The 27161-nt window shown below is 46.8% G+C and overlaps 1 protein-coding gene, 1 long non-coding RNA gene and 1 other non-coding gene across 7 annotated transcripts; 1 reads left to right on the top strand and 2 right to left on the bottom strand.

Annotated features, from left to right (window-relative positions):
• Positions 1-2546: 2546 nt before the first annotated feature.
• LOC118973374 (U6 spliceosomal RNA) lies at positions 2547-2649 on the bottom strand. The gene has a single exon (XR_005062681.2). It is a non-coding gene; the product is annotated as a U6 spliceosomal RNA (small nuclear RNA).
• Positions 2650-10699: 8050 nt separating this feature from the next.
• On the bottom strand, positions 10700-21716 carry ZNF250 (zinc finger protein 250). Of its 3 annotated transcripts, none has more exons than XM_037023223.2 (7): positions 21502-21716; positions 17806-17984; positions 17262-17349; positions 16915-17041; positions 16590-16703; positions 14044-14103; positions 10700-12418 (listed from the first exon to the last, which is right to left on the bottom strand). In XM_037023223.2, exons 1-7 carry the CDS (start codon positions 21583-21585, stop codon positions 11031-11033), a joined length of 2040 nt encoding a protein of 679 aa, XP_036879118.2. In that variant the 5' UTR covers positions 21586-21716; the 3' UTR covers positions 10700-11030. The 3 variants fall into 3 exon arrangements, with proteins under 3 accessions (XP_036879118.2, XP_036879117.2, XP_036879122.2); XM_037023222.2 differs by having other exon boundaries at positions 16590-16706; XM_037023227.2 differs by lacking the exon at positions 21502-21716 and adding an exon at positions 20627-21022 and having other exon boundaries at positions 16590-16706.
• Positions 21717-21718: 2 nt separating this feature from the next.
• LOC108393683 (uncharacterized) lies at positions 21719-26109 on the top strand. Of its 3 annotated transcripts, none has more exons than XR_001852297.3 (3): positions 21719-22390; positions 24528-25780; positions 26061-26109. It is a non-coding gene; the product is annotated as an uncharacterized lncRNA (long non-coding RNA). The 3 variants fall into 3 exon arrangements; XR_005062630.2 differs by lacking the exon at positions 26061-26109 and having other exon boundaries at positions 21794-22390; positions 24528-24807; positions 24941-25976; XR_001852296.3 differs by lacking the exon at positions 26061-26109 and having other exon boundaries at positions 21795-22390; positions 24528-25976.
• The last annotated feature ends 1052 nt before the right edge of the window (positions 26110-27161 follow it).

The raw sequence follows: 27161 nt of genomic DNA on the forward strand, positions 1-27161 counted from the left end.
CATTTTTTCATTCTCCTGTTGATGGACACCTATGTGTTTCTATCTTTCAACTGTTGTGCATAATGCTGCTATGAACATTGATTGATGTACAAGTATCTGCTTGAATCCCTACTTTTTTTTTTTTGTACTTTTGGGTACAATCCTAGTATTGAAATAGCTGGATCATATAGTAATTCTGTGTTTAACTTTTTGAGGAATGGCAAGCTTTTCCACAGAGCTGTGCCATTTAACATCCTCAGTAGCAATGCATGAAGATTCCGATTTCTCTACATCTTTGTCAACACTTGTTATTTTCCATTTTTTGATGATAACCATCCTGATGGGTGTGAAGTGGTTTCTCATTGTGTTTTTAATTTGCATTTCCCTAATGACTAATGATGTTGAGCATTTTCTTGGTCATTTATATCCATCCATGACTTTTGCCCATTTTTAAATTGGGGTCTCTGTTTTCATTGTTGAGGTGTAGGAGTTCTTTATATGTTTTGCCTAGTAATCCCTTTCTGCAAATAATTTCTCATTCTGTGAGTTGTCTCTACTCTCTTGTGTCCTTTGATACACACATTTTAAATTTTTATGAAGTTCAGTTTTCTTTTGTTGTCTGTGCTTTGGGTATCATAGCCAAGAAATTGGTAAATTCAAGATTGTGAAGATAAGTTCCTCTCTTTTCTTCTTACAGTTTTATAGTTTTAGGTCTTATGTTTTGGTGTTTGATCTATTTTAAACTAACTTTTGTACATGGTATAAGGGTCCAGTTTCATTCTTTTGAATGTGAATATCCAGTTTTCTCTACAACATTAAAAAAAAAGACTTTCCTTTCCCTGTTTAACTGTGTATTATCTCAGGCTGCCATAACAAAATGCCACAGGCCAGGTGGCTTAGAAAACTAATTAATTTCTCATAGGTCTGAAGCCTAAGAAGTACAAGATCAAAGTCTAAATTCCTGGTGAGGGTTCTCTTCCTGGCCTGCATACAATGGCCTTGTTGTGTCCTCCCATGGTGGAAAAAAAGATCTTAGGTGTCTCTTCCTCTTCTAAGGGTACCAGCCCTATTGGGTTAGGGCCCCTCCCTAATGACTGTATTTAACCTTTATCATCAGTTCACAAGCCCTGTCTTCAAACAGTAGCTTCAACATGTGAATTTAGGGACACAAACATTCAGTGTATAACATGATCTTGGTTCCCCAAAATAAAAAAAAATCAGTTAACCACATAGCAAAGGTTTATTTTTAGACTCTCTTCCTTTGGTCTGTATATCTTTCCTTATGCGAGCATCCCTCTATTTTAATTACTGTAGCTTTATAGTAAGTGATGAAATCAGGAAGTGTGAGTCCCCCAACTTTATCAAGACTTTTTGGCTATTGGGGATACTGTAAGATCCATATGAACTGTATGATGGGTTTTTCTATTTCTGCAAAAACTGTCATTGGGATTTTGATAGGGACTGTACTGATTCTATAGATCACTTTGGGTAGTATTGCTGTATTATTAATAATATTAAATCTTCCAATTCATGAACATGGGATGTCTTTCCATTTGTGTATGTATTGTTTAACTTGTTTCAGTGATCTTTTGTACTTTTCAGTGTACAGTCTTTTGCCTCCTTGGTTAAATTTATTTCTAAGTATTTCATTTATTTTAATGCTATTGTGAGTGGAATTGTTAATTTCTTTATTGGGTTGTTTTATTGTTAGTGTATAGAAATGTAACTAATTTTTGTGCCTTAATTTTGTGTGCTGTGACTTTGCTGAATTAGTTTGTTAGTTATTAAGGGTTTTGTGTGTGTGTGTGTGTGTGTGTGTGTGTGTGTGTGTGGTGCGCCCATGCAGTCTTTGAAGTTTTCTACATATAAGATCATGTCAACTTCAAAGATAATTTTACTTCCAGTTCGGATGTCTTGTGTTTATTTTCCTTGCTTGATGGCTCTGGCTAGAACTTCCTGTACTGTGCTGAATAAAAGTAGCAAATGTTAGCATCCTTTACTTGTTCCTGATCTTAAGTTCTTCAGTTATTCCCCATTGTGTATGGTGTTATAGAACTATGTAACTTTTATTATGTTGAGGGAGTTTCCTTCTATTCCTAGTTTATTTAGTAGGCGTTTTTTTTTTTTATCATGGAAAAGTATTTAGTTTTGTCAAAAGCTGGGTATTTTTTTCACATCAGTTGAAATGACCAAGTGTTTTTTTGCTTCATTCTGTTAAGTTGATGTGTGGCAATAATTGATTTTATTGTATTGACCATCCTTGCTTTCCAGGAATAAATCCTATTTGACCATGATATATAATCCTTTTAATATGCTGTTGAATTTGGATTGCTAATATTTTGTTTCAGATTTTTACATCAATATACATAGGGGATATTGGTCCATAGTTTGTGTCGTCGTCCCTCTGATACCAGGGTTATGTCAACCTCATAGAATGAGTTACGAAGTGTTACTTCAATTTTTGGGAAGAGTTTGAGAAGGATTGGTGTTTATTCTTTTTTTGTTTTTTCTCATCCCAAAATGATGGAGATTCTTTATTTAAATCAGCAAACTTGGATTTTTCAAAAAAAATTTTTGAATTCTTCACAAATTTGTATGTCATTCTTGCACAGGGCCATGCTAATCTCTTTATCATTCCAGTTTTAGTATATGTGCAGCCAAAGTGAGCACAGTGCTTTTTTAAATTTGTTGGTAGAGTTGATTAGTGAAGCCATCTGTTTTGGCCTTTTTTTGGGGGGGAGTTTTTTTTTTTTACTGATTCAATCTTCTTGGTAGTTATAAATGTATTCAGATTTTTATTCGTGAGTCTGTTGGTAGAATATATTTCTAGGTATTCATCTGTTTCACCTACATTATCTAATTTGTTGGTGTACAGTTCATAGTATTCTCATATAATCCTTTTTACTTCTGTAAGGTCAGTTGTCATTACATATAGAAATGTCCTCATGTTCATTTCAGATTTTAGTAATTTGAATCTTCTCTGTTTACTTAGCCTAGCTAAAGGCTTCTCAATTTTGTTGATTTTTTTCATTGAGCCAACTTTTGATTTTGTTGATTCTCTGTTTCTCTGTTTTCTAATTCATTTTATCTACTCTGATCTGTGATAAAATTATCTTCCATTATCTTGGGTTTATTTCTTTTTCTACTTCCTTAGAATGTACCGTTGTTACTGATCTGAGATTTTTTTTAAATGTATGCATTTACAACTATAAGTTTCTCTCCAAACACTGCTGTCACTACATCGCCTAACTTGGCACATTGTGTTTTTATTTTCATTTGTCACTATACATTTTGTACATTGTCTTGTAATTTCTTTTTTGACCCATTTGTTAAAAATTTATCTTAATTTTCCAGGTTTATTTTTTCCCTGCTGTTGATTTGTGACTATTCCATTGTGATCAGAAGATACTTTGTATGATTTTAATCTTTTAAAATGTATTACAGCTTGTTTTGTAAACTATCATATCATCTGGAGAATGTTCCATGTATTCTGCTGGTAGGTAGAGTGTTCTGTGTATATAAAGTCTAATTGTTTTAGTGTTGTCCAACTCCTCTGTTTCCTTACTGATTTTCTGTCTAGTTCTGTTATTGAAATTGGAGTATTGAAGTCTTTGGTCATTATAGAACTGTCTTTTCTTTTTCAAATCCACCATTGTGCTTCATATATTTTGGGGACTCTGTTGCTAGGTGTGTATGTGTTTATAATTATTATGTCTTCTTTTGTGTCAAACATTTCATCAATATATAATGTTCTTTGTCTCTTATTTTTTTTGTTTCAATGTCTATTCTGATGATACAGTCACCTTAGCTCTCTTTTGGTCTCTATTTTTATTCATGAGTCTGTTGGTAGAATGTATTTCTAGGAATTCATCTAGTTCACCTACATTATCTAATTTGTTGGTGTACAGTTCATAGTATTCTTATGTAATCCTTTTTACTTCTGTAAGGTCAGTTGTCATTACATACAGAAATGTCCTCACGTTTTTTCCATTCCTTTACTGTCAACCTCTCTGTGTCCTTATATCTAAAGTGAGTCTCTCATAGTCTGCATGCAGTTGGATCCTGACATTTTAAAATCAAATCTGCTAGCCTTTACTTTCAGTGAGATAATTTAATCCATTTAACATTTATGTAATTACTAATGAAGGATATACTTCTGTCATTTATCTGTTTGTCTAATGTATATCTTGCTTTTCTTCCTCAATTTTGGTTACTGCCTGTTTTTTGTTATTAGTGGATTTTTATTTTTTTTGGTAGTGTGCCATTTTAATTCCCTTCTTTCCTTTTCTGTATTTTTTAAATTATTTTCCTAGTGGTTACTTTGGGAATAACATTAACATCGTAAGGTTATAACAACCTGGTTTGAATTTTAATACATAAACACTCTTCTTATACATCTTTGTCCCTCCTCCTTTATGTTGTTACTGTCACACATCACATTTTCTTTATCTATTATATGCCTATTAACAGAGATACGTAGATATATGATTATTGTTTTATGCATTTGCCTATTAAATTATGTAGGAAAGAGAAGTTACCATAACACAACTACAGTAACACTAACTTTTATATTTACCTGCATAGTTAATTTTACTAGTATTTTTTCTTATGGCTCTGAATTACTGCCTCATGTCCTTTCATCTCAGCCTGAAGGACCCCATCAGTATCTTTTTGTAAAGCAAGTCTGCTGTTAATGAATCACTCAGCTTCTTAAAAGTCTTCAATTGCCTTAAATTTTCCCTCATTCTTGAAAGCTAGTTTTGCTGGATATTAAATTCTTGGTTGGCAATTCCCACTTTCAGGCTTAAAAGTCCATCATTCCATTATATTGTCTCCATTATTTTTGAGAAGTCAGCTGTTAATCTTACTGAGGATCCTTTGTATTGAGTCATTTATTTGTTATTGCTTTAAAAATTTTCTTTCTTTGGGTTTTGAAAATTTGACTATACTATGTCTCAGGGTAGATCTCTTAGTTTATATTCTGTTTGATTGAGTTTCTTGGACACGTGTATTCATGTCTTCTCAGGTTTCAGAAGTTCTTGGCCATTGTTTCTTTAAATATCTTTTCTGCCCTTTTCTCTTCCTACTTGGAATCCTGTAATTTGTATGTTTGTACATTTGATGGTGTTTCCATAGGTTTCTTTGCTCTGTCATTTTTATTCATTCTTTTTTCTTTCTGTGCCTCATACTGGATAATTGCAGTTGTCTTCAGTTTATTGATCCTTTCTCTGTATCCTCAGGTCTTCTATTGAATCACAATGAAAATGAGTTTTTCATTTCAGTTACTGTACTTTTCAGCTCCAGAAATTGATTCCTTCTTATAAGTTCTGTCTCCTTATTAATATTCTCACTTTGTTTATAAACCATTTTCTTTGTTTCCTTTAGTTTTTTTTTGTCCATGGTTTCCTCTACGTCATTGAACATACCTAAGACTGTTGACTTCTAGTGTTTGGACTTCTTCAGAGATGGTTTTTGTCAACTTTTGTATTCCTTGTGATGGGCCATGCTTTCCTGTTTCTTTGCATATTTTGTAAATTTTTGTTGAAAACTGGGCATTTTGAGTATAGTATTATGTGTGGTATCTCTGGAATTCTGTATCTCCCACCCCTTAGCAATTGCTGAATCTTCCTTGTGGAGGACTGGAATGCAGGTCACTCTCCACATGGCTGCATGGCATGGGGCTAGGAGATGAGCACAGTAGGTGCTATGCTGAACATGGAAATTCATTGAGATTTGCTGAAATTTACTACCTTCGTCTTCAAGCTCTCTTCTGAACCCTGCAAGTGTTTTGACTAGACTCCAGAGCTCCAAAATAGTTACTGCAGATAGTCCCTGCCAACTCAGTAGTTGTTCAGATTGAGGGACAGATTCCTGGAGTTCCCTATTCTGCCATCTACTCTACTCTGACATCACTCCCTAATAATTGTCTTTATAATAGCAACAAAATTTCTATTTAATTGACATAGTTTATGAAACATCATTGGATGTATGTTATTCCACAGTGATTAATTTCACATTAGTAAGGCCTTTAGTTTCTTTTAAATTATGTCTTTAGAATATATTCCTATAACAGGATAAACTTTTTAAAGGACATTGTTGTATATATATGCAAATGGTTTCCAGAGTGATTGTCACCAGTATATGCATCACCAGAACTGAGTCATTGAAAAACCATTTACTTGCCTGCCAGGATACAAAATTGAGTAGAGCATAATCTGATTTCCACATAATCTCCCTGCACTGCACATTGTAATTTTAACCTCTGCTTGCTAATTAAATAGGTATGACTTTAGTTAGTATTACATCTGACTGTCTGATTATGCAGGAAATCTGCACTTCTTTGTGCTGGTTTTAGTGGGTACCACCTCTTCTTTTTCATCCTTTGCCCTATCACTCTCATGGGGTTAAGAACCTCTCCTCTGGGCGTCCCATCATCGTATCAGCATGGGTGTCCCCTGAACCAGTGGAACCCCAAGGGACTGGACTCCTTAAAGGGAGCCCTGAAATCATGGTTAGGAGGGCAGAAGAGGCAGGGAGGTGTGGCAAGGCAGTACAGTCTGAAGCTTATTTAATGGGATAGTATGCCTAGAAACATAAAAATATGGTGGTTATTTTCATTGTGCAGAACTAGAGAAGATACAGTTTGGCAGGTTTTCTTGGCTGTTTGGTTTTGGCTCTAGAGGGCTGGTAACTTGAGTTGGTGACACTTGCACAGAGGCCAAGTGTCTAGGGATGCAGTGAGAGCATGGGCAGAGGGCCCCACTGGTTCTACATATTTCCACTGGGCCATCTTGGACAGTTAATCCTTGGTGTCTGGTGGGCTGACTCCTTGCAGCTGACCTGTTGTCTCGGCTCACAAGATCATAAAATGAGTTGTCTGCCAGCTGATAGGGCCTTTGGGAGCAATGTCATCTCAGATCATGGGCTACATTTTTTTTAAGGTATTGATACACAATATTATGAAGGTTTTTCCAACATTCACCCATATTATCAAGTCCCCCACACACACCCCATTGCCATCACTGTCCATCAGTGGAGTAAGATGCTGTAGAGTCACTACTTGTCTACTCCGTGCTGTACTGCCTTCCCCGTGAGCCACCTACATTATGTGTGCTAGTCATCATGCATGGGCTACTTTTTAATAACTTTTAATAGCTCTAGGCAGCTAGCAGTGAGTCAGGAGAGTCAGCTGCTGGGTGAGAGGGTCACACAGCTGAGGAGCCTTGAGTAGACACCCCTGGTAAAGGAGTTGTAACATCACCCACTCTGATGGCAGTGGGAAGGTCAGGTGGGGCCACATTCACAGCATGCATGTATGGTGCTCATGTCCTCAGTCTTTGTGGGTGGCCCTGTGCACACCCTTGGGACAGAGAGATCCAGGCAGGAGATCACATCTGAGCCAGAGGACCACTGGGAGCTGCTGGCTTGGGCCTTCCCACCCATCCTCAAGGGCTGGGCCAGTCTGCAGATGTCCCCCAGGGCTTTGGCCTCTCATGCTGAGGGAATGAGGCTTTGCCCAGTGCCAGCCACACCTGACCTTGCCTGTGCCAGTATCCTGCCAGTGTCGGGAGGGCACAGGCTAGAGCCTCTACAGGAACCGTTGAGGCTGTGGAGAATTGGGTGCCCTCTTGTGAGGGGTGAGCAGCTCCCTTACCTGCTATGGTGGCTGTACCCGACCAGAGTCATGCCTAACAACACATGGACCTCAACAAACTGAGCAGGTCTTTTCTGCAGTGATTTCACTTGATTTTAGTGCTAAGCCTGTGGCATGGGTGGTGATATTCTTACCTACAGATGAGAACTTGAGGTTCAGGACGGGGACTTGACTGAGCTCACAGAGCAGTTGGATGCAGGGCTGGACTCCAACCTGCTTTTAACCACCTTTGCAGAAAGAATTAACCTTACCCCAGAGGGCTGGCCCCTGCCCTTGGTCCTGGGTTATCAGAATGGCCTCCCTGATGGTTGTCTTTACCTGTGGCTGTGAGCCACGCCAGGTAGTCTAAAACTGTGACTTACAGTGGGGGCTCTGGGCCATGCAGCATCAACTCAAACTTCTGGAGGCTGGAGACTGAGGTCAGCCACACAGGTGGCCAGTGATGTTGGTCACTGAGCCCCAACAAAATCTCTGGACTCCAAGGCTCAAGTGAGCTTCCCTTGGCAGTACCTTGTGCACATTGTCCACATTAGTGCCAAGAAAGTAATGCTCTCCATGACTTTGCAGGGAAAAGACAGCAGCCCTGCATTTGTGGATTTTGTACCATGGAATTACTTGGCCAATTTTTATCCATTTCCTGTAATATACTGTAACCATATGTGTATCAGCTTTCAAGTTGCGTTCTGAGTCACTGTAGCAGTCTTGAATCCGAGAGACAGCGTGAGGACCCCCAAACTTGCAATTGGAGTCAGAAGTGAGGGCAGTTGTGGGCACCCCTTAATTTCGTACGACCTCACTTAAATTTCTCAGCTTGCAACTTTTCTGCATGAAACCAAGTGTTTCCAAACTCAACCAGATGGGCTACTGTAGAGACCTCAGTGCTGCCCCCACTTCCACCCACTGTGAAATACTTCTGGGCCTCCACCACTAGACCTTTGTGCATGGAGTGGTCTCTGGTGGCCAGAGCACCCCCAGCCTGTCCTCCAGGAGGGCCCCTGCCCCTCTTACAGCTGCCTCTGGGCGGCCTGGGCCCTGGGGTGCAGTCATTTTCCTCCAGGAGAGCTGGGTCATGCTGTTATGTCCTTGAAAGAGGTAGGGTGTATTGTCAGCAGTGCACAAAAGCACCCACTTTCCCTCAACTTGACAGCTCTGTGTATTACAGTATAAACCTTCCTTAGGAAGAAGTAGCATATTTCTGTGTAATTAGTGCAATTTGGCCCTTTCCAAGCCTTCCTGACTCTATTTTCCCATATTGGGAATTGCCAACTCATGTCCTATGGCCACTTTGTGCAGATCCTTATGTCAAGGTTACTGATCTTCCTATGTCCACAAAGGTGTCCAGTTGTTACTTTTTTATTGGGAAATAAGTCAAATTATACATAGCACACAGAAATAAGTTCAGGTGGACTAAAATGTTTTTCACTTGAATAGAACGAAGTGTCAAATTCTTGGTAGTTAGGAGAAATAATATAGATTGATTTAAATACATAAAATGTAGACATCCAAAAAAGGTAAAAACAAAACAAAACAAAATAAGTGGAGTGTTGCTGACAAGTCAGAGGTGGGACATAATGGCTGAGAAGGGTTAGGGTTAGGGTTAGGAGGACCCCAAAGGTCATTCTGACCTGATGCACTTCCAAGAAAGAGAGACTGGCCTCGTGTTCCAACAGGTCATGTGCTACTTCTTGCTTTTTAGAGAGGTGAAGGGCAGTGCGTGCTGGGGTCTTCTCCAAGGAGAGGGGTGCTGCAGCTCACCTCCCAGCACCTGAGCCTGCATGCTTATCTATGGGTCAGTGGCAACTGACAGCAAGAAGGGGCTGAAATGGTACCAAGTACACTTCACTTAAGAAGGCAGGAAAGCCCACTGATGGACAGTGGCTGTAATGGGGTATGTGGTGGGGACCTGACTTGCTAATAGGGGGAGTCTAGTGACCATAATGTTGTTCAAGTAATTGTACATTAACAATACCAAAATAAAAAAACGAAGGCAGGAAAGCCAACTGTATGTTTTGGAAAGATTTCTCCAAGAACGCTTAGGTTATCTGTAGGATTTAGCAATCCAGGATGACCTGCACTCTGTATCTTAAGTTGTCCTGTGATGCGTATAAAGGGTCTTTCCAAACAAGTATTTCTATACACTGAATTTGACTCTTATTCTTGACTGGAGTATGACTTGTGCCTTATTCCAATCCTTCCACGAGTGGGAACTGTGCCGAGTAGTGGGGGGCACTCTGAGTGGCAGCCACTGAGTCAGATGCCAGCTGTGGACTGGCTTAGTGTGGGGTGGCAGTTTGCCTTTGTGGGGAATTTGTAAGTTAAAACCTCGCTGGTCTCTGAAGTAACACTTCTGTCAAGTCTGGAGCTTCACTTCAGGTATTCTGGCTTCTCAGCAGTCAACCCTCTGAATCTCCCTGTGACCTCGGATTTCATACATCTCTGGAGTAACACTTGTATCGTCTCAGCTCCAGGGAAGGGACACCTCAGTGATCTTGCCTCCACTCAACCTTAGTGATCGCAGCTACACCAGGTGCTGCTGGTTATGTGAGCCCGTGATCACAGCTGCTGTGTGACACGCACCAGCGACGTCAGTTCACCAGCATCTCGTGAAGGGGAAAAACAAGCCTTTATCCGCACCACAGCTGTGGACCTAATGACTGACATCCTTGATCTTGCCGGAGAAGCTGATATTTTCAAGAGGAAAGAACTTGGAGTAAACCAGGTTCACCACAGTTATGATGATGATGAATACTATAGTCTCTTGGAAACAGGATTTAAAAAATTAAAACACCCTCAAACATAGGAACAGAAATAAAGATAAGAGCTATTTGAAGTAAGAGAAATTTGTTTTAAAAACTTGTGCTACAGAACTGTCTTTCTAGTGACATTTTTTTCTTTGGAATCCCATAATGTGTTAAGAGGCACCTACCTGGTGTAGCAGCTGTGAGGTCCGGGCTCTGAGCACAGAGCTCCTGTCCTGCGCCCAAATGGGGCCAAGAGGCCATAAGGGTGGGTTTTAGGAAAACATGTTTTTTCCAGTTGAATTTCCAGTAAAAATTTAGGACATCCTTTCTGATCTTAAAGTACTGAATAAAGGACTTTATATCATTTTATCCACACAGCACTTTAGTGTTTGAACAGAATACTGAAAACAGTCCAATATTCTACATACAATAGAATAATCATTGTTATGTAGGAAAGGCATGTGACGTTCTAAGATAAATCAGTGGAGTGTGAGGAAGTTTTATTACTCCAAATAAACTGTCTAATGCTGAAGAATGAATGAATTATGGCTGTCCTGACTATATTTCACCATAATTGTGGGATTACTCTCCACTGTGACTTCAAGATGTTGAGAAAAATAAAACAGGTGTTCGAGGTTTGTCCACAGGACACACACTCACTCCTGCTCCTCGGAGTTACTCTGTGCCACAGGGTCACTGAAGGGCCCCTGCAGCCCAAACGGGGGCTCCTCTGGGACGTGAGGCTGCCCTGGGCCAGGTGCATCCCGGCGGCGCGGTCCCGGCGGCGCGTGCACCTTCTGGTGCTGGACCAGGTGCCCATGCTGGCTGAAGGCGCGGCCGCACTGCGCGCACTCGTAGGGCCTCTCGCCCGTGTGGGTCCGCAGGTGCTGCACCAGCACCGAGTACTGGCTGAAAGCCTTTCCGCAGCGGCCGCACTCGTAGGGCCTCTCGCCCGTGTGGGTCCGCAGGTGCACGATGAGCGTGGCCTTCAGGCTGAAGGCCTTGCCGCACTGCGTGCACCGGAAGGGCCTCTCGCCCGTGTGGACCCTCTCGTGCTGGACCAGGGACCTGCGGGCGCTGAAGGCGTGCCCGCACTGGCCGCACACGAAGGGCCTTTCGCCAGTGTGCACGCGCTGGTGCTGGGTCAGGTGCGAGTGCTGCACGAAGGCCTTCCCGCACGCGTAGCACCCGTAGGGCTTCTCGGCGCTGTGGATCCGCTCGTGGTTCATGAGGGTGGAGCGGTGCCCGAAGGCCTTGCCGCACTGGCCGCACTCGTACGGCCTCTCGCCCGTGTGCACACTATGGTGCTGGATGAGCACCGAGCGGTCGCTGAAGGCGCGGCCGCACTGGCCGCACGCGTACGGCCTCTCGCCGCTGTGCGCCCGCTGGTGCTGCACGAGCGCCCTCCGGACGCTGAAGGCGCGGCCGCACTCCCCGCACGCGTGCGGCCTCTCGCCAGTGTGCGCCCGCTGGTGGCTGCGCAGGACGGTGCTGTGGCTAAAGGCCTTCCCGCAGAGCGCGCACACGTACGGCCTCTCCCCGGTGTGGATGCGCTGGTGCTGGATCAGGTGCGACAGCTGCGTGAAGGCCTTCCGGCACTCGGGGCACTGGTGCGGCTTCTCGCCCGTGTGGATCTTGTGATGCTGCGCGAGGTCCGAGCTCACCCGGAAGGCCTTGCCGCACTCGCCGCACTCGTAGGGCTTCTCGCCCGTGTGGATCCGCTTGTGTTTGCTGAGGACCGAACTCTGGCTGAAGGCCTTGCCGCACACGGCGCACACGTACGGCTTCTCGCCCGTGTGCGTCCGCTGGTGCTGGAGCAGGTGGGAGCTCCGGCCGAAGCTCTTCCCGCACTCCACGCACCTGTAGGGCCTCTCCCCGCCCGCGGGGGCCGCGCACCCGGGCGAAGGCTCGCCGGGGTTCGGGGCCCGGGCCTCGGGGCCAGCCCGCCCGGGGGGCGCTCTCTCCGGGACCGCGGCTACTGCGTCTGGGGCCAGTGGCTTCGGATTCGAGCCCCTCTCTTGGGTCTCGCCCTCGTCCTCCACCTCTGAAAGGAATCCAAAGCGGAAGCGTCAGCACACGACCTGCCCGAACCGCAGGGCAGGCGCAGCCGCGTGGGTGCTCCGCTGGCGCGGCGGGGCCGGCCGGGGGCGGTCCCCGAAGCCCAAGGCTGGGGGCTGAGCAGCAAATGGCGAGCCGGCCCCACCAGAGAAGCCGAAGCCTAGGGGGCCGCCCGCCGGGCCCTGTGACTGCGCGCACAGTGGGGCTACAGTCCAGGCCGCCGGGCCGCTGCGGCCTCCTCTGCGCTGAGGATGCACCGGAAGCAAGAGGACACAGGCAGTGGGCGTCTGCCTCGCCTCGGCTGCAGACGCGGCCTGTGGATGTTACCGTGGCGGGGCCGGGCGCTTTGGGGACTGTGGGACGGGACGGCAGGGATGCTGAGGACTGTAGTGTTTTTTGTTTTTTTTTTAGATTTTATGAGTGTAGTATTTTATTCAGTACAATTCCATGGGATTTAATTAACCTAATTTAGAATTAGATGAAGAAAATTTATTTTTTTTGTCAGTAGCCAAGGTGAGAAAATTCAGGTTCTTTCACTAAAGGACAAGAATCTTGAATAAAAGTTATAGATGTATGTAATTAGACATGTTAAGCTTAGCATGCCGTAATGACAGGAACTGTAGTTTTTTTAATCTGGGAGACTAAGCCGGTGAGATGACAAAACGCCACTCACACGCCAAGACTTCACGAGGGGATCGGCTGTGCTCATAGGGCAACCATCACGGACAATGGAGCCAGCCTCAACCAGGGCGGGGGGCACCCAGTGGCCGACCGCACAGCAGCAGGACGTGCGGTCAGGCCCTTTATGCTTCTCTTTCCTGGGGGACAGGCCAGCAGCCCGGTCTCCCCGTGAGCTTCCTGGATCCCAGTCCCCGCCCTGCAGCTGGGGACACCAGCCCCACTCAGAACACCACCACGGCCCTAGAAACCACGTCCTACACCTCAGTGAGGCACCAGGAGCAGCCCTGTGACAAGTGCTGGGGGGCCAGCAGCCCTTGGGAGAAGCAGATTTACAAACGCTAGCCCAGAGAAACGGACACTGGGGCAAAACCTAAGTGTGTGCGTGGCGACTGCGCCCTCCCTTCTCCTCTCCAGGGCAGGCGGAGTCACTTGGGTGAATGGTTCACTTGGGTAAGAACCAGGCACTCTCAGCTCAGGAAGACCTGCCGGCTCTACCCCCACCATCACAGAGCTACAGAGACGGGCCCCCAGGTGGGGGTCCCTGGTGGTGCCTCCCTGCCTGAATCTGCTGGTGTCTCGTTCTGGCATCTACCAGAGGAAGCGGACTGAACGGCAACCGCATTCTCCAGGTGTGCTTTATCTGTAAGGATTTTAAGGCCTCGTTTCCAGTACAACAGCTTCAGTTGTTATCTGAAGTATAGAGTAGCAAAGAATGTTTCGTGTGACCGGGTAAAGAAAAAAAAGCAATTCTGCCGAGACTAATTTTTAATTAAAAGAACCCCTCCCCGGTGTTTTGCAGAGACTGTATTATATGATGAGAACATACATTCTGCATCAGAGCACCCTGGGAATCTCTCTGCTTCTGGTGAATTATAAGCACTAACACCTTCAGGGATTGCACTGGATTAAAAAGACCAGACATGCACATACCCCATGGACAGGATGAACTGTCTTGCATATGAGCTGTCACGTGGTCACGTTTGAGGTCTTCTGCAAAGAAACAAGAGTTGAGGTGACAAGACTACAGGTCTCCAGACAGTGGAAAAATTGTTTCCTTTGCTGCTGTAACAACTAAGTGCAATTCACTGAGTTAAAAGCCCAGAACAGAGATGGGCAGGCGCGGCTCCCTCCGCTGCTAGCGCACTGCCTCAGGCTGACGGGGCTCCTGCTCTGTGCACATCACTGATCTCTCCAAGGCCTGTGCAGGGGGCTTAGTAGGTGCTTCTGTGCAAAGACTCGTCTCCAACCTGCCCACACCCTTGGAGAATTTCACAATCTCTGGCATCAAATCTCAAAAGCATTTGTTAAAGATTCCATCAGGTGAAACCACAGCTGGCTTGGCTACCAGGGAGCTCAGGTCTGGGTCAGAGGTAGCTCTATGTGACTGCAGTCAGCAAACAGTTGAAGTTCAGTGCAAGATTTCCACAAAATAATGCTGTCTTTTTTTAACATTCACTGGAAAATTAAATTCCTCTGGGCTGGCCCATTCAGTCTCTGATGACATGTGATCTTACAGGACAGTAAGAGGCAAGCTGTCTGTAAACCTGGTGCTCCACCTACACAGTGCCTAAAAACACGGTGGAGAATGCCAGGCCTGAGACTTGGAAGCTGATCAGCCAGAGGTGCTGTGCTGTCCCATACACCCTGAGGGGGGCCACATCCTGCAGGACAGGCTGACTGAGGTTTTCCCAAGACTCAGATGTCATCTTCCTGCACTGGACATCTTTGCCTAAAGCAACTGAACACTGCCTATGGGGCTGGATCTATCTGCCATTATCTTCCCTTTTATAATTTTCTCCATAAAGGTTCTGCACATTTTTGTTAATTACTGGATACTTTCTATTTCCGATGCTACTGTATGTAAATACTTTAAGAAAAAAATCACACATTTAAAACAAATATATATATATATATATATATATGTAAGATGTTGGATGTGAACTAAACTTATTATGTTATTTCATAATATATAAGTCAAATCATTATGCTGTTTACCTGAAACTTATACAGTGCTATATATTAATTATATCTCAGTGAATCTGGGGAAAAAAACCACACCTTTGCTGCTGACGAAGAAACAAAACTGATTTTGTAATCAATCTTTTTCCAAGAAGACATCATAGGAATGACAAACAACACTTTTCTTCTTTCCCTCCAATTCTTACAGCTTTAGTTTTGTTACTGTCCTGTTATTAGTTTATCTTGCCTGATTCCACATGTGGGGCCCCCAGGACAATACTATAGGACCGGGGGATGGATTCCAGGGTTGTATCACTAGCAACACCTTTGCTCCAAGCATATTCCCTGCATAACTAATTGGCTGTAAGGCAATTTTGGCATAAAACATGAAATAATAAAAAATTGGGCATTATAAAGGACATAAACATGAAAAACAATTAACAAAATTAAAGATTTTACTGTGAAATACAAAATATTTGAGTACATTCAAAACATATAGTGTAGATTCCTGGCAATACTGCCAAATAACATTTTGTGGATTGTACTTAAGCACTTGTCTTCAAAGTCTTGTTCATAGTATTAGCAAAGGGCTTATTCAGCAAAACTTTCTCTTTTCCTCACTAAAATTTCTTCCTCTATTAAGAGAGGTATCAGTTTACAAATACTAGGATGCCCATTTGTAACCAAGTTTGTATAAAAGCCTCCTACACTGTTGTTCATTCTTGGCAATTTGTCACCTGTGTTCACAGATCCTCCAAACTTCTGTGGGAAATGTGGAAGAAACACTAACGCTTTACTGCATTTGTAACTTTGTTACCATTATAACTGAGGTGTCATTTCCTAGTGCAGTACAGTATGGAATCTGGCTTTATGTTGTATTTTATGTCAAGTTGATATACACAGTTGTTTTCATCCGCTGTTCAAGACCAGCACATCCACCTGTTAGTGTACAGACCATGACTCCTAAAAAATGAGTCCTTTGTCAACAAAAAAATGAAACTGAACTGGTCAACCAGTTACTTTCTCTTTCAGGGAAAAATTGCCTTATTAATGATAACAAAATAAAAAAAATTGCCTTAAGGCCAATTAGTTATGTGGTGAGCATGTCTGCAGTGAAATTCTTGTGTCAAAAATGCTCACAGTGAGAACAGCGGACACAGTGTGGATGGTGAGCAAGCTCATGATGTTCTTCCTCTCAGGCAGCATTTTTTCAACTCCCACCATAAGTAGCAGGTTAAGGACTTCATTCTACGCTTAGCATGCTTTGCTGTTTTCTAAATCGACCAGGAAGCCCTCAAAATCAGAATGTTCCGTAAGGACGGGGCCTCGGCAGGGGCAGAGTCGGCACACTCACTGCCTGCCCTGGGCACCTGCCTGGCTCAGCGCAGGCCTGGATGCAGGCTCCTTTGCCAGAAGAGGCCCTTGATGAAGCCCATTCCTGCTGTTTCCTGTCAGCACCCACAGCCGGTGGACCTGCTTGGCCCTCGGTGAATTGAGAGCCAGCTCTGCTCACCCACCTGAGTGGCCACGGCCTGGGCCTCTGCTCTCCTGAGACCCTGGCCTGCCCAGGACCCACGGCTCTTCTCCTCGCTCTAGCTGGGAGATCAAGTCCGGCTTGGATCCTGGAAGTCCTGCTTGTGGGGAGGGAAGTCCTCTGTCTATGCAGCATCTGTGAGTGCCCCCACCCCACCCGCACAGCCTGCAGGCATGAGACAGACAGGACTGACCTCCCTCTGGAGCTGAGGAGCCAGGAGGTGACCCCAAGGCTCCCACCTGATGAACGCCCCCCCCACCACCCCTGGCCAAGCACAGACACAGACAAGTCGTACTGCGGGGCCATACCCAGTGAGACCACATTCCCGTAGGTCTCCATCATCACATGTCGGTAGAGGCCCCGCTGAGCAGGTCCCAGGTGGTCCCATTCCTCCCGAGTGAGGAGCACAGCCACGTCCTCGAAAGTCACCTTGGCCTGCAATGACAGGGGCTGCTGTTGGACCGAGTGTCCACATCCAAGACAGAGTGGGTGCCAAGTGACATGGCTTTGAGGGAGATGCCCTGGGAGCAAAGGTGGCGACAGGAAGGGGCCACAGATTTCAGGGGTGCAGAGACACTCAGCTGCCACTGGTGGCCTGGGTCTGGGAGAATTGTGAGAAAATGAGGAGGCACCACACAGGCTGGGGACAGCTCACCTGGGATCCTGCTGGGAGGGGCAGGAGCCTGGCTGCTGCCATGGCCCAGTCCCCTGGGGTGTCTGAGGAAGATGGGAATCGGAGGATCCTGTGGGGCCAGTAAGAGAAGAGGGCACATGAGGGACCCAGCCTCGTCCCGGCAGACCCACTTTGGGGGAAAGGACCCCATAGCCCAGGAGCTACACAAACACAGGGTTCCTGGGCTCTCTGGGACATCTGAGATGCCTGGGGACACTAGTGCATCCTGGGTGCTCCAGCCCAAGGCTATGCTCTCCAGGCCCCGGGGGGCCTTGTGGTGAGTGGGTCGCACCTGTGGCTGGGGGTCCAGCAAGGCTCTGGGCTGTTGGCGTGGCTCGCCGCCCACACACAGGCTGTCGGGTCTGGTGCAGGTGCCAGGCCAGCTGCCTCTAGAGACTGTCCCCCAATGAGGAGAGGGCCCTGCTCAAGGCCCACAACCTTGTGGGGCCCCACCCCAGGTCCCTCATGCTTGGCTTGACCATGACACTCTGGTGGGCTCATGGATACCTGGGCACACTGGTCTTACCCCTGAGGCCCTTGAGCTCTGATGCAGCAGGGGCTGCTAGCCCAGTGATGGCTCCACCAGTGGTTGGCAATGGAGGCATGAAGTGCACACTGGGTTCTGGTGAACTGGGTCCAAAGTGATCCAGGGATCTGGTCTGAACACCTGATGTGGAGGCCTGGGTGTGGGCAGGTTCTGAGGACCTATCAGACAAGTAAAGCTGAGGTATATGTCTCACCCAACTGCTGGAAAAAGTTGAGGGGCAGAGTTCTCCTAGTGGGGAATGGGTTCACATCTTCTGGAGTGCCAGGGAGTCTGCAACTGACACAGATGTCAGCAGACCTCATCAGGAAACACAGTAGACAAAATCGACTGTATGCAGCCACTTTCTCGTGTGGCTGAGCAGGCCATCTGCTCCCCCCGAGCTCGACATCTCTGTGTGATGTCCTATGGCAACCCAGATACTTAGACCCAACTCTGAGCCTGTTTCTGTCCCCAGCTCAGCCTGCACCTGTACATGAAACCTGATCCTGAAGCCACCTTTCCTCACCCTCTCTTCTAATCCTCCCCCTCCAAGACACCCAGAGCCTGGCCCCACTGCAGCACAGTTGGGAACCTTCCCCCAAGGGAAGAATGACTATCCTCAGCTCCAAACCTTCCCAGCCCTTCCTCGGCTCCCACAAGGCCATCTAAAGCCCTGCCCAGGCCTGCCTTCTGCAGGAGAGGCTCCTGTCCCTTGGCCGCCACTGGCCACGTGGCTTTCTCACAGGCCCTTCTGACCTGTGCCTTGGGGGCTTCTGCCCCCCCCCCTTCCTGTCCCCACAGAGCTGCCAGTAGTCCAACATTGGTTGAATGGGTGAATGAAAATAGAAGAGCAATGAAACCGTATTTACACCCTTTCTCAGGAAAGCCACCTGGCACTATTGAGGCTCAAGTCACATATGCTGTTTGACAGCAGGTACCCCCCTGGGATGGACACAGGCTTAAAGATGGTATACCTCAGGCAGGTCACACATCCCCTAAGAGTTAGGCTGTGCAAAGTGGTGGGCTGGGTAAGGGAAATGAGGGGGTTCAGGGGACATGTCAAGGGGGCTATTTCATAAACAATGATCCCAGGGTCATGAAGGGTACACTTTGTCACACCTCAAAAATCACACCCCTGCTGAGGGCCTCACTTGGACAAAGGAGGACTCAGCACCGCATGACCCGAGACAGATACTGCTGGACCATGCGCTGTTACCTCATGAAATCAGATTAACCCAAGAACCGGGCTGTCAGCACATGTGAGGCATGGAGTGGGTGGGGAGGGAGAAGGGGGAGATTTCCACCCGGGTGAGTCCTAGAAAAGCATCAAGATAGTATCCCTGCCTAGGGTATCCTTCACATCCCACCAGGTAAAGAAAGCACACACAGAGCACGTTTGTTCCAGGGCCTGATGTGCCCCCCTCCGTTCACATGGCGAGATCCTGATTGCCAGTGTGATGCTGTTAAGAGGTGGGGCCAATGGGATGAGCTTAAGTCATGAGGGTGGAGCCCCCACAAGGGAATCAGTGCCCTTACGGAAGAGACCCCACAGAGCTTCCTTGTCCCCTCCGCCATGGGAGGGCATAGCCAGAAAGAGGTCTGCAACCCCAGAGAGGTGCTGAGCTGGCACCCTGATCTCGGACTTCAAGCTCCAGAACTGTGAGAAATGAGTGTTAAACGCTACCCAGTCCGTGGTATTTTGTTATAGTACCCAATGACTAAAGGCACTTGCACTCTGATAAAAACTGAACAAATTTAAAAAGTGGCACTAACTAGTTTTTAATCTTTCTTTATGTGTACTTTGGTAAGATAGGTCTGGCACAGGTCTGTGATGGATGCAAAAACATGCAAAACATTGCGGGCCTCAAACTGAAACCGCCAGACAGTTCCAACCCTAACCTAGAGCACCAGCACTGGCTTTTAACAAGCCACCACTCGCTCACTGCCCCCCATGATTCTGATGCCCAGCTCCAGGCTTTGCCCCATGAGAACAACACAGTTCAGACAGGAAGGGAGCACAGGTGGGCATGACAAGTCCTGTTCAGATGGCTCTCAGAGCCAGAATCACCACCACCCACGGTCAGGACAGACTCGGAGGAGCCAACTGGGGAGGCCAGCTCCCCCAAGGCAGGGGTAAGTGCAAACCGCACCAGCAACCTCCCAACCACGGGTCCCGTCATTCTTCAGATTACAAGTTTTGTTTTTGCAAATCTCCCCAGGAAATAACCTGAACAAATCAGAACAGATCAGTGTTCTGAGCACCAGGGGTCACTTCCTCTTCATCTAACGGAGCCCCACCCTACAAATGGAAGCACCTTCAGAAGAGGCAGCCCTGAGCCACTGGCAAGCAGGAAGCACAATTCTGCAACCTCTGGAGTAAATGATCATAAATACACATCCAAACCGATAGCCTTAGACACATCAAAGCCACCACATTTTCAGAAATGGACCAGTGATGCACAAAAATTTAACACATGACAAAGGCTGCTTCCCAAATCACGGGGAAGATGAATTACTCAATAGGTAGTGTTAGAAATGGCAAGATTTAGAGAAAAAGAAAAAAATGAAGCTAAATTCCTAATTCTCCCCACACTAAAATGAATTCCAGATGGACCCAACCTTTTACAAGTACCAGAGAAAAACGAGAATTCATTTTCAAATATAATTCCGCAGCAGGAAATGCCCTTTAAACATAGCACAAATCAAAAGCCTGTAAGAGTGAATAATTTGACTATTGAAATCTATCTGAAAAAATCCCAAACCAGAACAAAATGCCATAAGCTTAGTCAAAAATGGCAATTTAGGAATATTTTCAACATACCTAGAGAAGAATGCGAACTGGAAGATCACAAAGGAAATACTAAGACTAAAACCCACACAGTCTCGACCTCACGCCTCTGGGGGAGAAAATGGCAACTGGTGACAATTGGAGGGATCCAGCTCCCCGAGACACGGGACGCAGCCCTTCCAGGCAGTGGCTGCGACCTTCGCTTTATTTTTTAGACTTGCTTGCATTAAAAAAATTACTGCATATTATTTTCAGGTAAAATATTAAAAAGCAAATGATAAACAAGGAAAATGTTGGCAAACTACGTTAGAAAACGTTGGTCTTGCTTATTAAAAAGGGGCTGTTACAAAGTAACAGTGAGAGGACTGCACGCGCTCGGGAGCCCAAGAGGGTGAGAAATTTGGGAGCAAGTACGTTCGGGCAACAAGGCAGGGGGCGCCGATCCCCGGCCCTCCAACTCGGGGGGCCCGGAGTCCAGGAAAGGGGTTCCGGGAGGGGCGCGGGGCCCGGGGAAGGGGCAGAGGGGGGCCCGGGAGGATTTCGAGATCCGGGGAAGGGGAAGCGGGGGCCCGGGTAAATGGTGGGGGGCCTCGGGTGGACGTAGGGGCCCGGGGAAGTGGCGAGGGGTTCCGGGAGGGGCCCGGGGACCAGAGACGTGATGGGAGGCCGAGGAAGTGGCTGGGGCCCCGGGGGTTACCGGGAGGGGGTCCGGAGTCGGGGTGTATCAGGAGAAGGGCGCACGGGGTATGGCAAAAGGTTGGGGGGCGGGAGCTAGGAGTGAGGTCCGGGGAAGGTATAGAGCCTGTCCTCGGGGAAGCTCGCGGTCAGTGTGGAGGACACGCCGACTCCGGCTTCCGCGAGTGGAAAGAATCCCTGCTGACGGGGAGCCACCCAAATCCCCTACTCACTTTCCACGCCGCAGCCTCACGCACAAAGGGGCGGCCGCCCGCAGCGCACTCAGACAAAGAGGACGCCCCGCCCGGTCTGGGCATCCGCCAATCACTGTGGGCCACGCCTCCTTTTGCAACGCCCACACCGCTGGCCACCAGTCCTAGAGTGCGACACCTCCCAGTCTGGCTGTCGGCCCCGCTTCCCCTGCCCTGCCTTTTCTCCTGACTGACGATTGTGCTGCGCACTCGAAGGCCAACGAGAGCTGAGGCCTCCGCCGCGCCTAGAGAGGCCAAACCGCGTCCCCGGCTTCAACAGGCCGCACTTCCGGCAGCCCTGCGGAATCTTTCGGTGCAGACCTGGAGCCTCAGCGTGGTGGGTTCTCCCGTCCCTGTCGCTCCGGGCTGCGGGGCTCTGCCCCGGCGGGTCCCTTCCTTGCTTCAGTGGGTGCCACCCCCTCCGAGGCGTGGCTTCTCGTTGTTGTGCCCCAGACCGGGCAAGGGCCTGGCGGTGGTTGCCCGCGTGATGGTGACCGCTTGTTCCTCCACCTGCTCTGCTCTTTACGGACTCCAGGGGCGGGTTTAAGCCGCGCGCCTAGGAAGGCCATGGGCGGCGCAGACCCCCAGCCCGGGGGGAGACTTAGGCAGCCAGGACTGGAGTACCCGAGGAGTATGGTTCGGCGACTTGAAGAAGCGATTGGGAGCTGGAGGAAGAGCTGGCAGTCTCCCGTCTCCTGATACACAGCCCCTGCCTCCCCAAGGACGGGCCATTGCCCTTCCGTCTGGCGCGTGTGGCCTGGGGCTCCGAGGCTCTCAAGAAGAGTTCAAGACGGGAAGGACAGGACGGCCCAGAGGCGTCGGGGAAGGCGTGCGGCGGAGCCGGTGCCCTGTCCGTGGTGGTGGAGAAGAGGTTATGTATGATCGGGAGGCCTGAGGAGGGCAGGCAGTGGGGAGGAGGTGGCAATAATTCAGCCCGCAAGTGGGTGCTTCCACGAGTGTCCTCTTACCCGTGTGGGGCAGAAGTTCCCACTTTGTGGAGAGTGAGCTCAGCTTCCCACCGAGAGCTCCGTCTGCCACGCACACCCGAGTGTAGCAGGGTCCCCTCGGCTCCTGAAGCTCAGGACCAAAGTCGTCTGAGTTTGGCCCCATTATTGGACCGGTCCGATGGTTTTGCCAGTTGACAGGTTGAAGTAATTAAACAAGGAGGAGTTAGGTAAGGGTGGCTCTAATGCCTTGGTAGCTAAGCAAACTGTATCTAAGCTTTCCAAATAAGGCAACTTTTTAAGCTATAGCCAACCAAACGAGTTCCTTGCTTTGCTTCTGTCTTCTCTTTAAAAACCTATCCCCTTGCGCCTGTTGGCACAGTGCCCATAACCACTTTCAGTTTGGCACTACCTAAATTCCAGGCCATTTTGGGTCAAACTTAATTAAAATTTAATATGCTTCAGTGTAGCTTTCAACAACGAGTGAGTCCTGCCCCAGCAACGTTGGTCCCCACAGAGAACGGATGCTTTTACGACCTCAGCACACCAGTTTTCTTTTTTACCCTACACATTTTATTTTGCAAATGTTCATTCATAAAGGTTGAAAGAATAATGCAATGAATACCTGTTGTTAATTTAAAAATGAGACTGTCAGTTATTTTACCAGCACAAAAGTGGGTTTATTCAGGAACACATTTACACAAAACCACAGGCAAATCCTGAAAACAGCAGAGGCGGCTCCTGTACAGAAGAAAAAAAAAGCGTTGAGGGGGCTTTTGTAAGAAAAACGCCCATTTGCGGAAGCCGGGAGTCCCACACGTGTGGTTGCTCGCTGGCTGATTATGGCAGCCTCTCATTGGCCGGACTGTTGCGGAGGAATAGGCTTTACCTGTTGGAAATGCAAATAATTCGGTATTGAGGGCGGGACAGCTTCCCTTGCTGGTCTCCTGGTCCCATTTTAGTGAGGTTTTTACCTTTTCTTAGTTTCACGCTGTATACCTCTCTTAGATGCAGTACTATTGTGATAGTTTTTCTAGCAATTCAACAACTAGCATTCTTCTCCAGAACATCTTTGTGTGTAGCTCTGCCACCACCTTGCCACTCTGCTTCAACAAAAGCATGGTATTTATTGAGTGCCTCTTGTGCTAGTCGCTGTTCTAAATGCTGGGGCAACATCAGCGAACAAGACAAGAAACATTGCTAACAAATCCTTGTTCTCGTGGACTTTACATGCGAATGGGGAAAGCAGGCCATACCCAGAATCAGTGTTAATCACAAAGTGTGTCCAGAGGTGGGGAATGCCATGAAAGGTCTGGGCAGGTGACACTGCTACTCCCACAAGTTGTGACCTCACACCCTGGTTCGCTGGGTAGCAGGAGAGAGCTATAGACCCACGACTACACCTTCCTCTAGATCCTTCAGCTTCACTGATTCCTGATTATATTTAGCACCCCGACAAAGGGTTCCCACTTCTCCTGCAGGACACCTACATCATCACAGAAAACAAAGGGTTTTTGGTCCATCCTCATAGGCTCCAGCTCATGACCACAGGTCCCAGCTTGTCTTAGCTCTCCCCACTTTGCATCCATCTTCCCTTCCCAACTGCCTGTTCTGCTCCAGCATTAGATGCAAAGACAGTATTCTGCAGGAATTGTTTGTGTTCAGTTGTGTAGGGCCAATCATAACAAGTGGTGTATATCATGCATACAGTTTTTATCTCGTAGTGGTTCTGCTTCTCTAAGTGAACCCTAATCCAGTGCATCTATAACACATACACAAGTGCATGCACACACATGCTCTATTTGTTAAAGCAGATGGAGAATCAAACATTTAGTCACCCTATTGTAGCTACTTCTGTTTCCTTTATTAACTTTTCTAAGTGGATAATGAATTCAAGGCCTTTCACCAACTCCAGTTAACTCAATTAACTGCCACGATAATTATTAGTTACTTTTAAAATGACCAAACAATCCCACCAATCAGAGGGAGACCTTGAGCTTGGCTGACATCCTTGAACCTGCCCTGGTTTTAACCACACGGTTCCTTTGTTTTCTTGGCTTGTAGGTATGGACCAATCCCCTCAGGACCCCTGACTGCTCTTGGTGAAGAAGAAATCAGAGGCCAAATCTGGACTTATAGGGGTGCACCTGAAATTTTTGGTGCTTTCGGTGCGTTGTTAGAGTACTGAGCTGAAACTGTCCTTTTGAAGCTGTGGTGCCGGAGTCCAGCTCTAGCCAAGGGGTGGGATGCCCGAAGGTGCAGGACGGAGTCAGCGAAACAGTGAGGGAAAATTAGGAGTCAGACATGGAGTCAAGCTGGAATCATCTCCTAGTCACAGCTCCTAGTGAGTGTGCCAGTAGTGGTTTTATTTATATGATTATTTCCAGACATTTACCCTTTGATCAATAATGTTACAATCTTTATTTATCCTTTGATCAGTGATGATACAATCTTATTTCCTTTCTTTCATATTCCAGGTGACTACCCTTAATTGCAGACAGCTGACATCTCTATTTCCTGATTCATGCAATTCTTAGTATGATTATTTTTGGACACTATCTCATTTTTATGCAGAGCATGTTCACCAGAATACATGATGGGAAAAGGACAGGTGCAAGAGTTCAATCAAAGTTCACTGACTAATAATTCACATTACAATTCTCATCTTCTAAAGGCCTAATACAATAAATACATTTAATTTTTCTGTACCATTTATTCCACGTTTCTGTCCACACTTTATGTGCTTGACGTGTCCAAAGACACTAAGGTTTCTTTCCTCTTTTAATCCTTTCCCATGAGACAGAACTAAGTCAAACCATCTTATAATCAATCCACTACTACAAATTCATATCTTCATCATATACTCCTTCATAGGGTACTGTGGGTAACAAAGTAAACTTCTCTATATTGCTCATGAATTTTCTTCCTCTAGGGAGATACCAAAATCTTCCTCCTATGAGATAAGCGGGGCCATGTGGTCCTGCTACAGTGGGAACAGCTCTATTTATTTTATCTAGGCCTTTATTAGCCTCTTGCATCGGGGCTTTTCCAAGAGCCTGGATCCATGATTTCCTTATGCTGGATTTTCTTAAAGAATTCCTCATTACACACATTAGTGCTATTACAAAACGGAGGGCATAATTCTTGAGGCTTTCCTGTAATTATTAACCTTTTACTTTGTTCTTTCTGCATCTCATTTTCTTTCTGTGTTCCATTATGTTCCTTAGAAATATTCTGCAAACCTGCTGGGAAATCAGTGTCCCCATCAGTTATGGTTAACTTATCAAAGGAAAATTAAGCTCTGGGTATGAATACAGGTAAGAAAATAGCCGGTATTATTACAGCTATCAAGAATGTTAAGGCAGGTAATAGAGAGAGCCAGCTGTGAGGACCCCTGCTTTGCAGGAGCCCTCCTCGGGCCTGGACTTTGTCAAAACAGCCTGAGTAGCATTGCTTCTGCCACTGTGGCTATGTTGGCTTTTGACCAATTAAACGTATGTTACTGTCTCAGGATTAGCACTGACTGTGTTCAACTGAAATCTGTTTACACTGTTTACAGTAGCTCAAAGAGGTGTTTTTTTTGTTTTTTTTTTTAAGGAATAAAAAGTCCAGAAGGAGGCTGTCTAGGCCCTGCGATTCCAACAGGTCTCTAGGTTACCCCTTTATTTCTTATTGACCATCTTAATGTTACCAACCCAAATTTTGGGTTCTTTTGCCTGGCATCATTTACTCGCAAGACTGGGTTCAGTTTAGCAGAGCAGAAACTTCAGTCTCTGGGCAAAGAACAGAGAAGGGTGAGTTTTCCAAATGCCACCTTCTTCCAGAAGGGAGGAAAGTGAGGATTTCTTGAGGGGTGAGGGGGCATGGGTGGTAGGAGCACCATCTCAACCTCAAGAAGAGGACAGAGTCCCGGAACTGCTGGAGCGTGTGCAGTCCTTCAGGCTTCTTTGTGCTGGCCTGAAATGTGCCTAGCAAGGGGCACCTCTCTCCCCATGGCGAGGATTTTAGTATTAAAATGAAGGTATAATGAGCTGGAAGTAGGTTAAAGGTGAAGCTCAGCCAGCTTCTTCAGTTTTCCTGATTCCAGCTGGTTCTGTGTTTGGCCTTCCTGGTGGTTATCACCGACCTGGCTCGGTTCCTATAAGCAAGCCCAGCTTCAGATAAAATTCTTAGCTTTTAGTTCTTTTGTTATCTTATTCATAAGCAGACTTGGGTGACAATTTTTCCTCCTCTATGTCCCGCTGTTCATTCTTGAGGGGCAATGGATGTAGGTCCATCTCACCTGGCCCTGGATGGCAAGCTCACTACATACGTGTTGAGCCATGCATTGTCATTGACTTTATATAAAGAACCCTGCCCAGTGCTCTGTGCCACTTGGTAGCACAGCTACAAGGCTGCAGGAGAGCAGAGCAGAGGCTGGAGTGGTGGCAGCACCGAGGACAGAGGGCGAGAGGACAGCTCTGCAGGTAGAGGGGCCCAGAGGCAGAGACCAGCTTGCTGCGTGCAGACTTGCTCTGAGTGAACAGGATTTTAGTGACTGACCTGCCATCGTGGAAATAAAGTTGGGTATGACCCTTTCACCCCAAGAACGTCCTACTGTCCTTTCTTTGGTCACACTGAATCCATAGTGAGCTTGCCCAGGGCTGAGACCAATTGGCAAGACAGCATGGAGCCCATTTGGTGTGCGTGGGAGGTCTC

The sequence above is a fragment of the Manis javanica genome, chromosome 2 (genome assembly GCF_040802235.1).
Source record: "Manis javanica isolate MJ-LG chromosome 2, MJ_LKY, whole genome shotgun sequence".
Classification (NCBI taxonomy): domain Eukaryota; kingdom Metazoa; phylum Chordata; class Mammalia; order Pholidota; family Manidae; genus Manis; species Manis javanica.

What these genes read in the sequence shown, in the direction of transcription:
- ZNF250 (XM_037023222.2), bottom strand. Translation starts at nt 21,585, where the DNA reads ATGCCCAGACCGGGCGGGGCGTCCTCTTTGTCTGAGTGCGCTGCGGGC. An exon ending in CGGGAATGTGGTCTCACTGG is followed by an intron (nt 16,707 to 16,914) that starts GTATGGCCCCGC and finishes CCTCCCCACAAG; the next exon opens with CAGGACTTCCAGGATCCAAG. An exon ending in CCCAGGCCGTGGCCACTCAG is followed by an intron (nt 14,104 to 16,589) that starts GTGGGTGAGCAG and finishes GTTTCTTTGCAG; the next exon opens with AAGACCTCAAACGTGACCAC.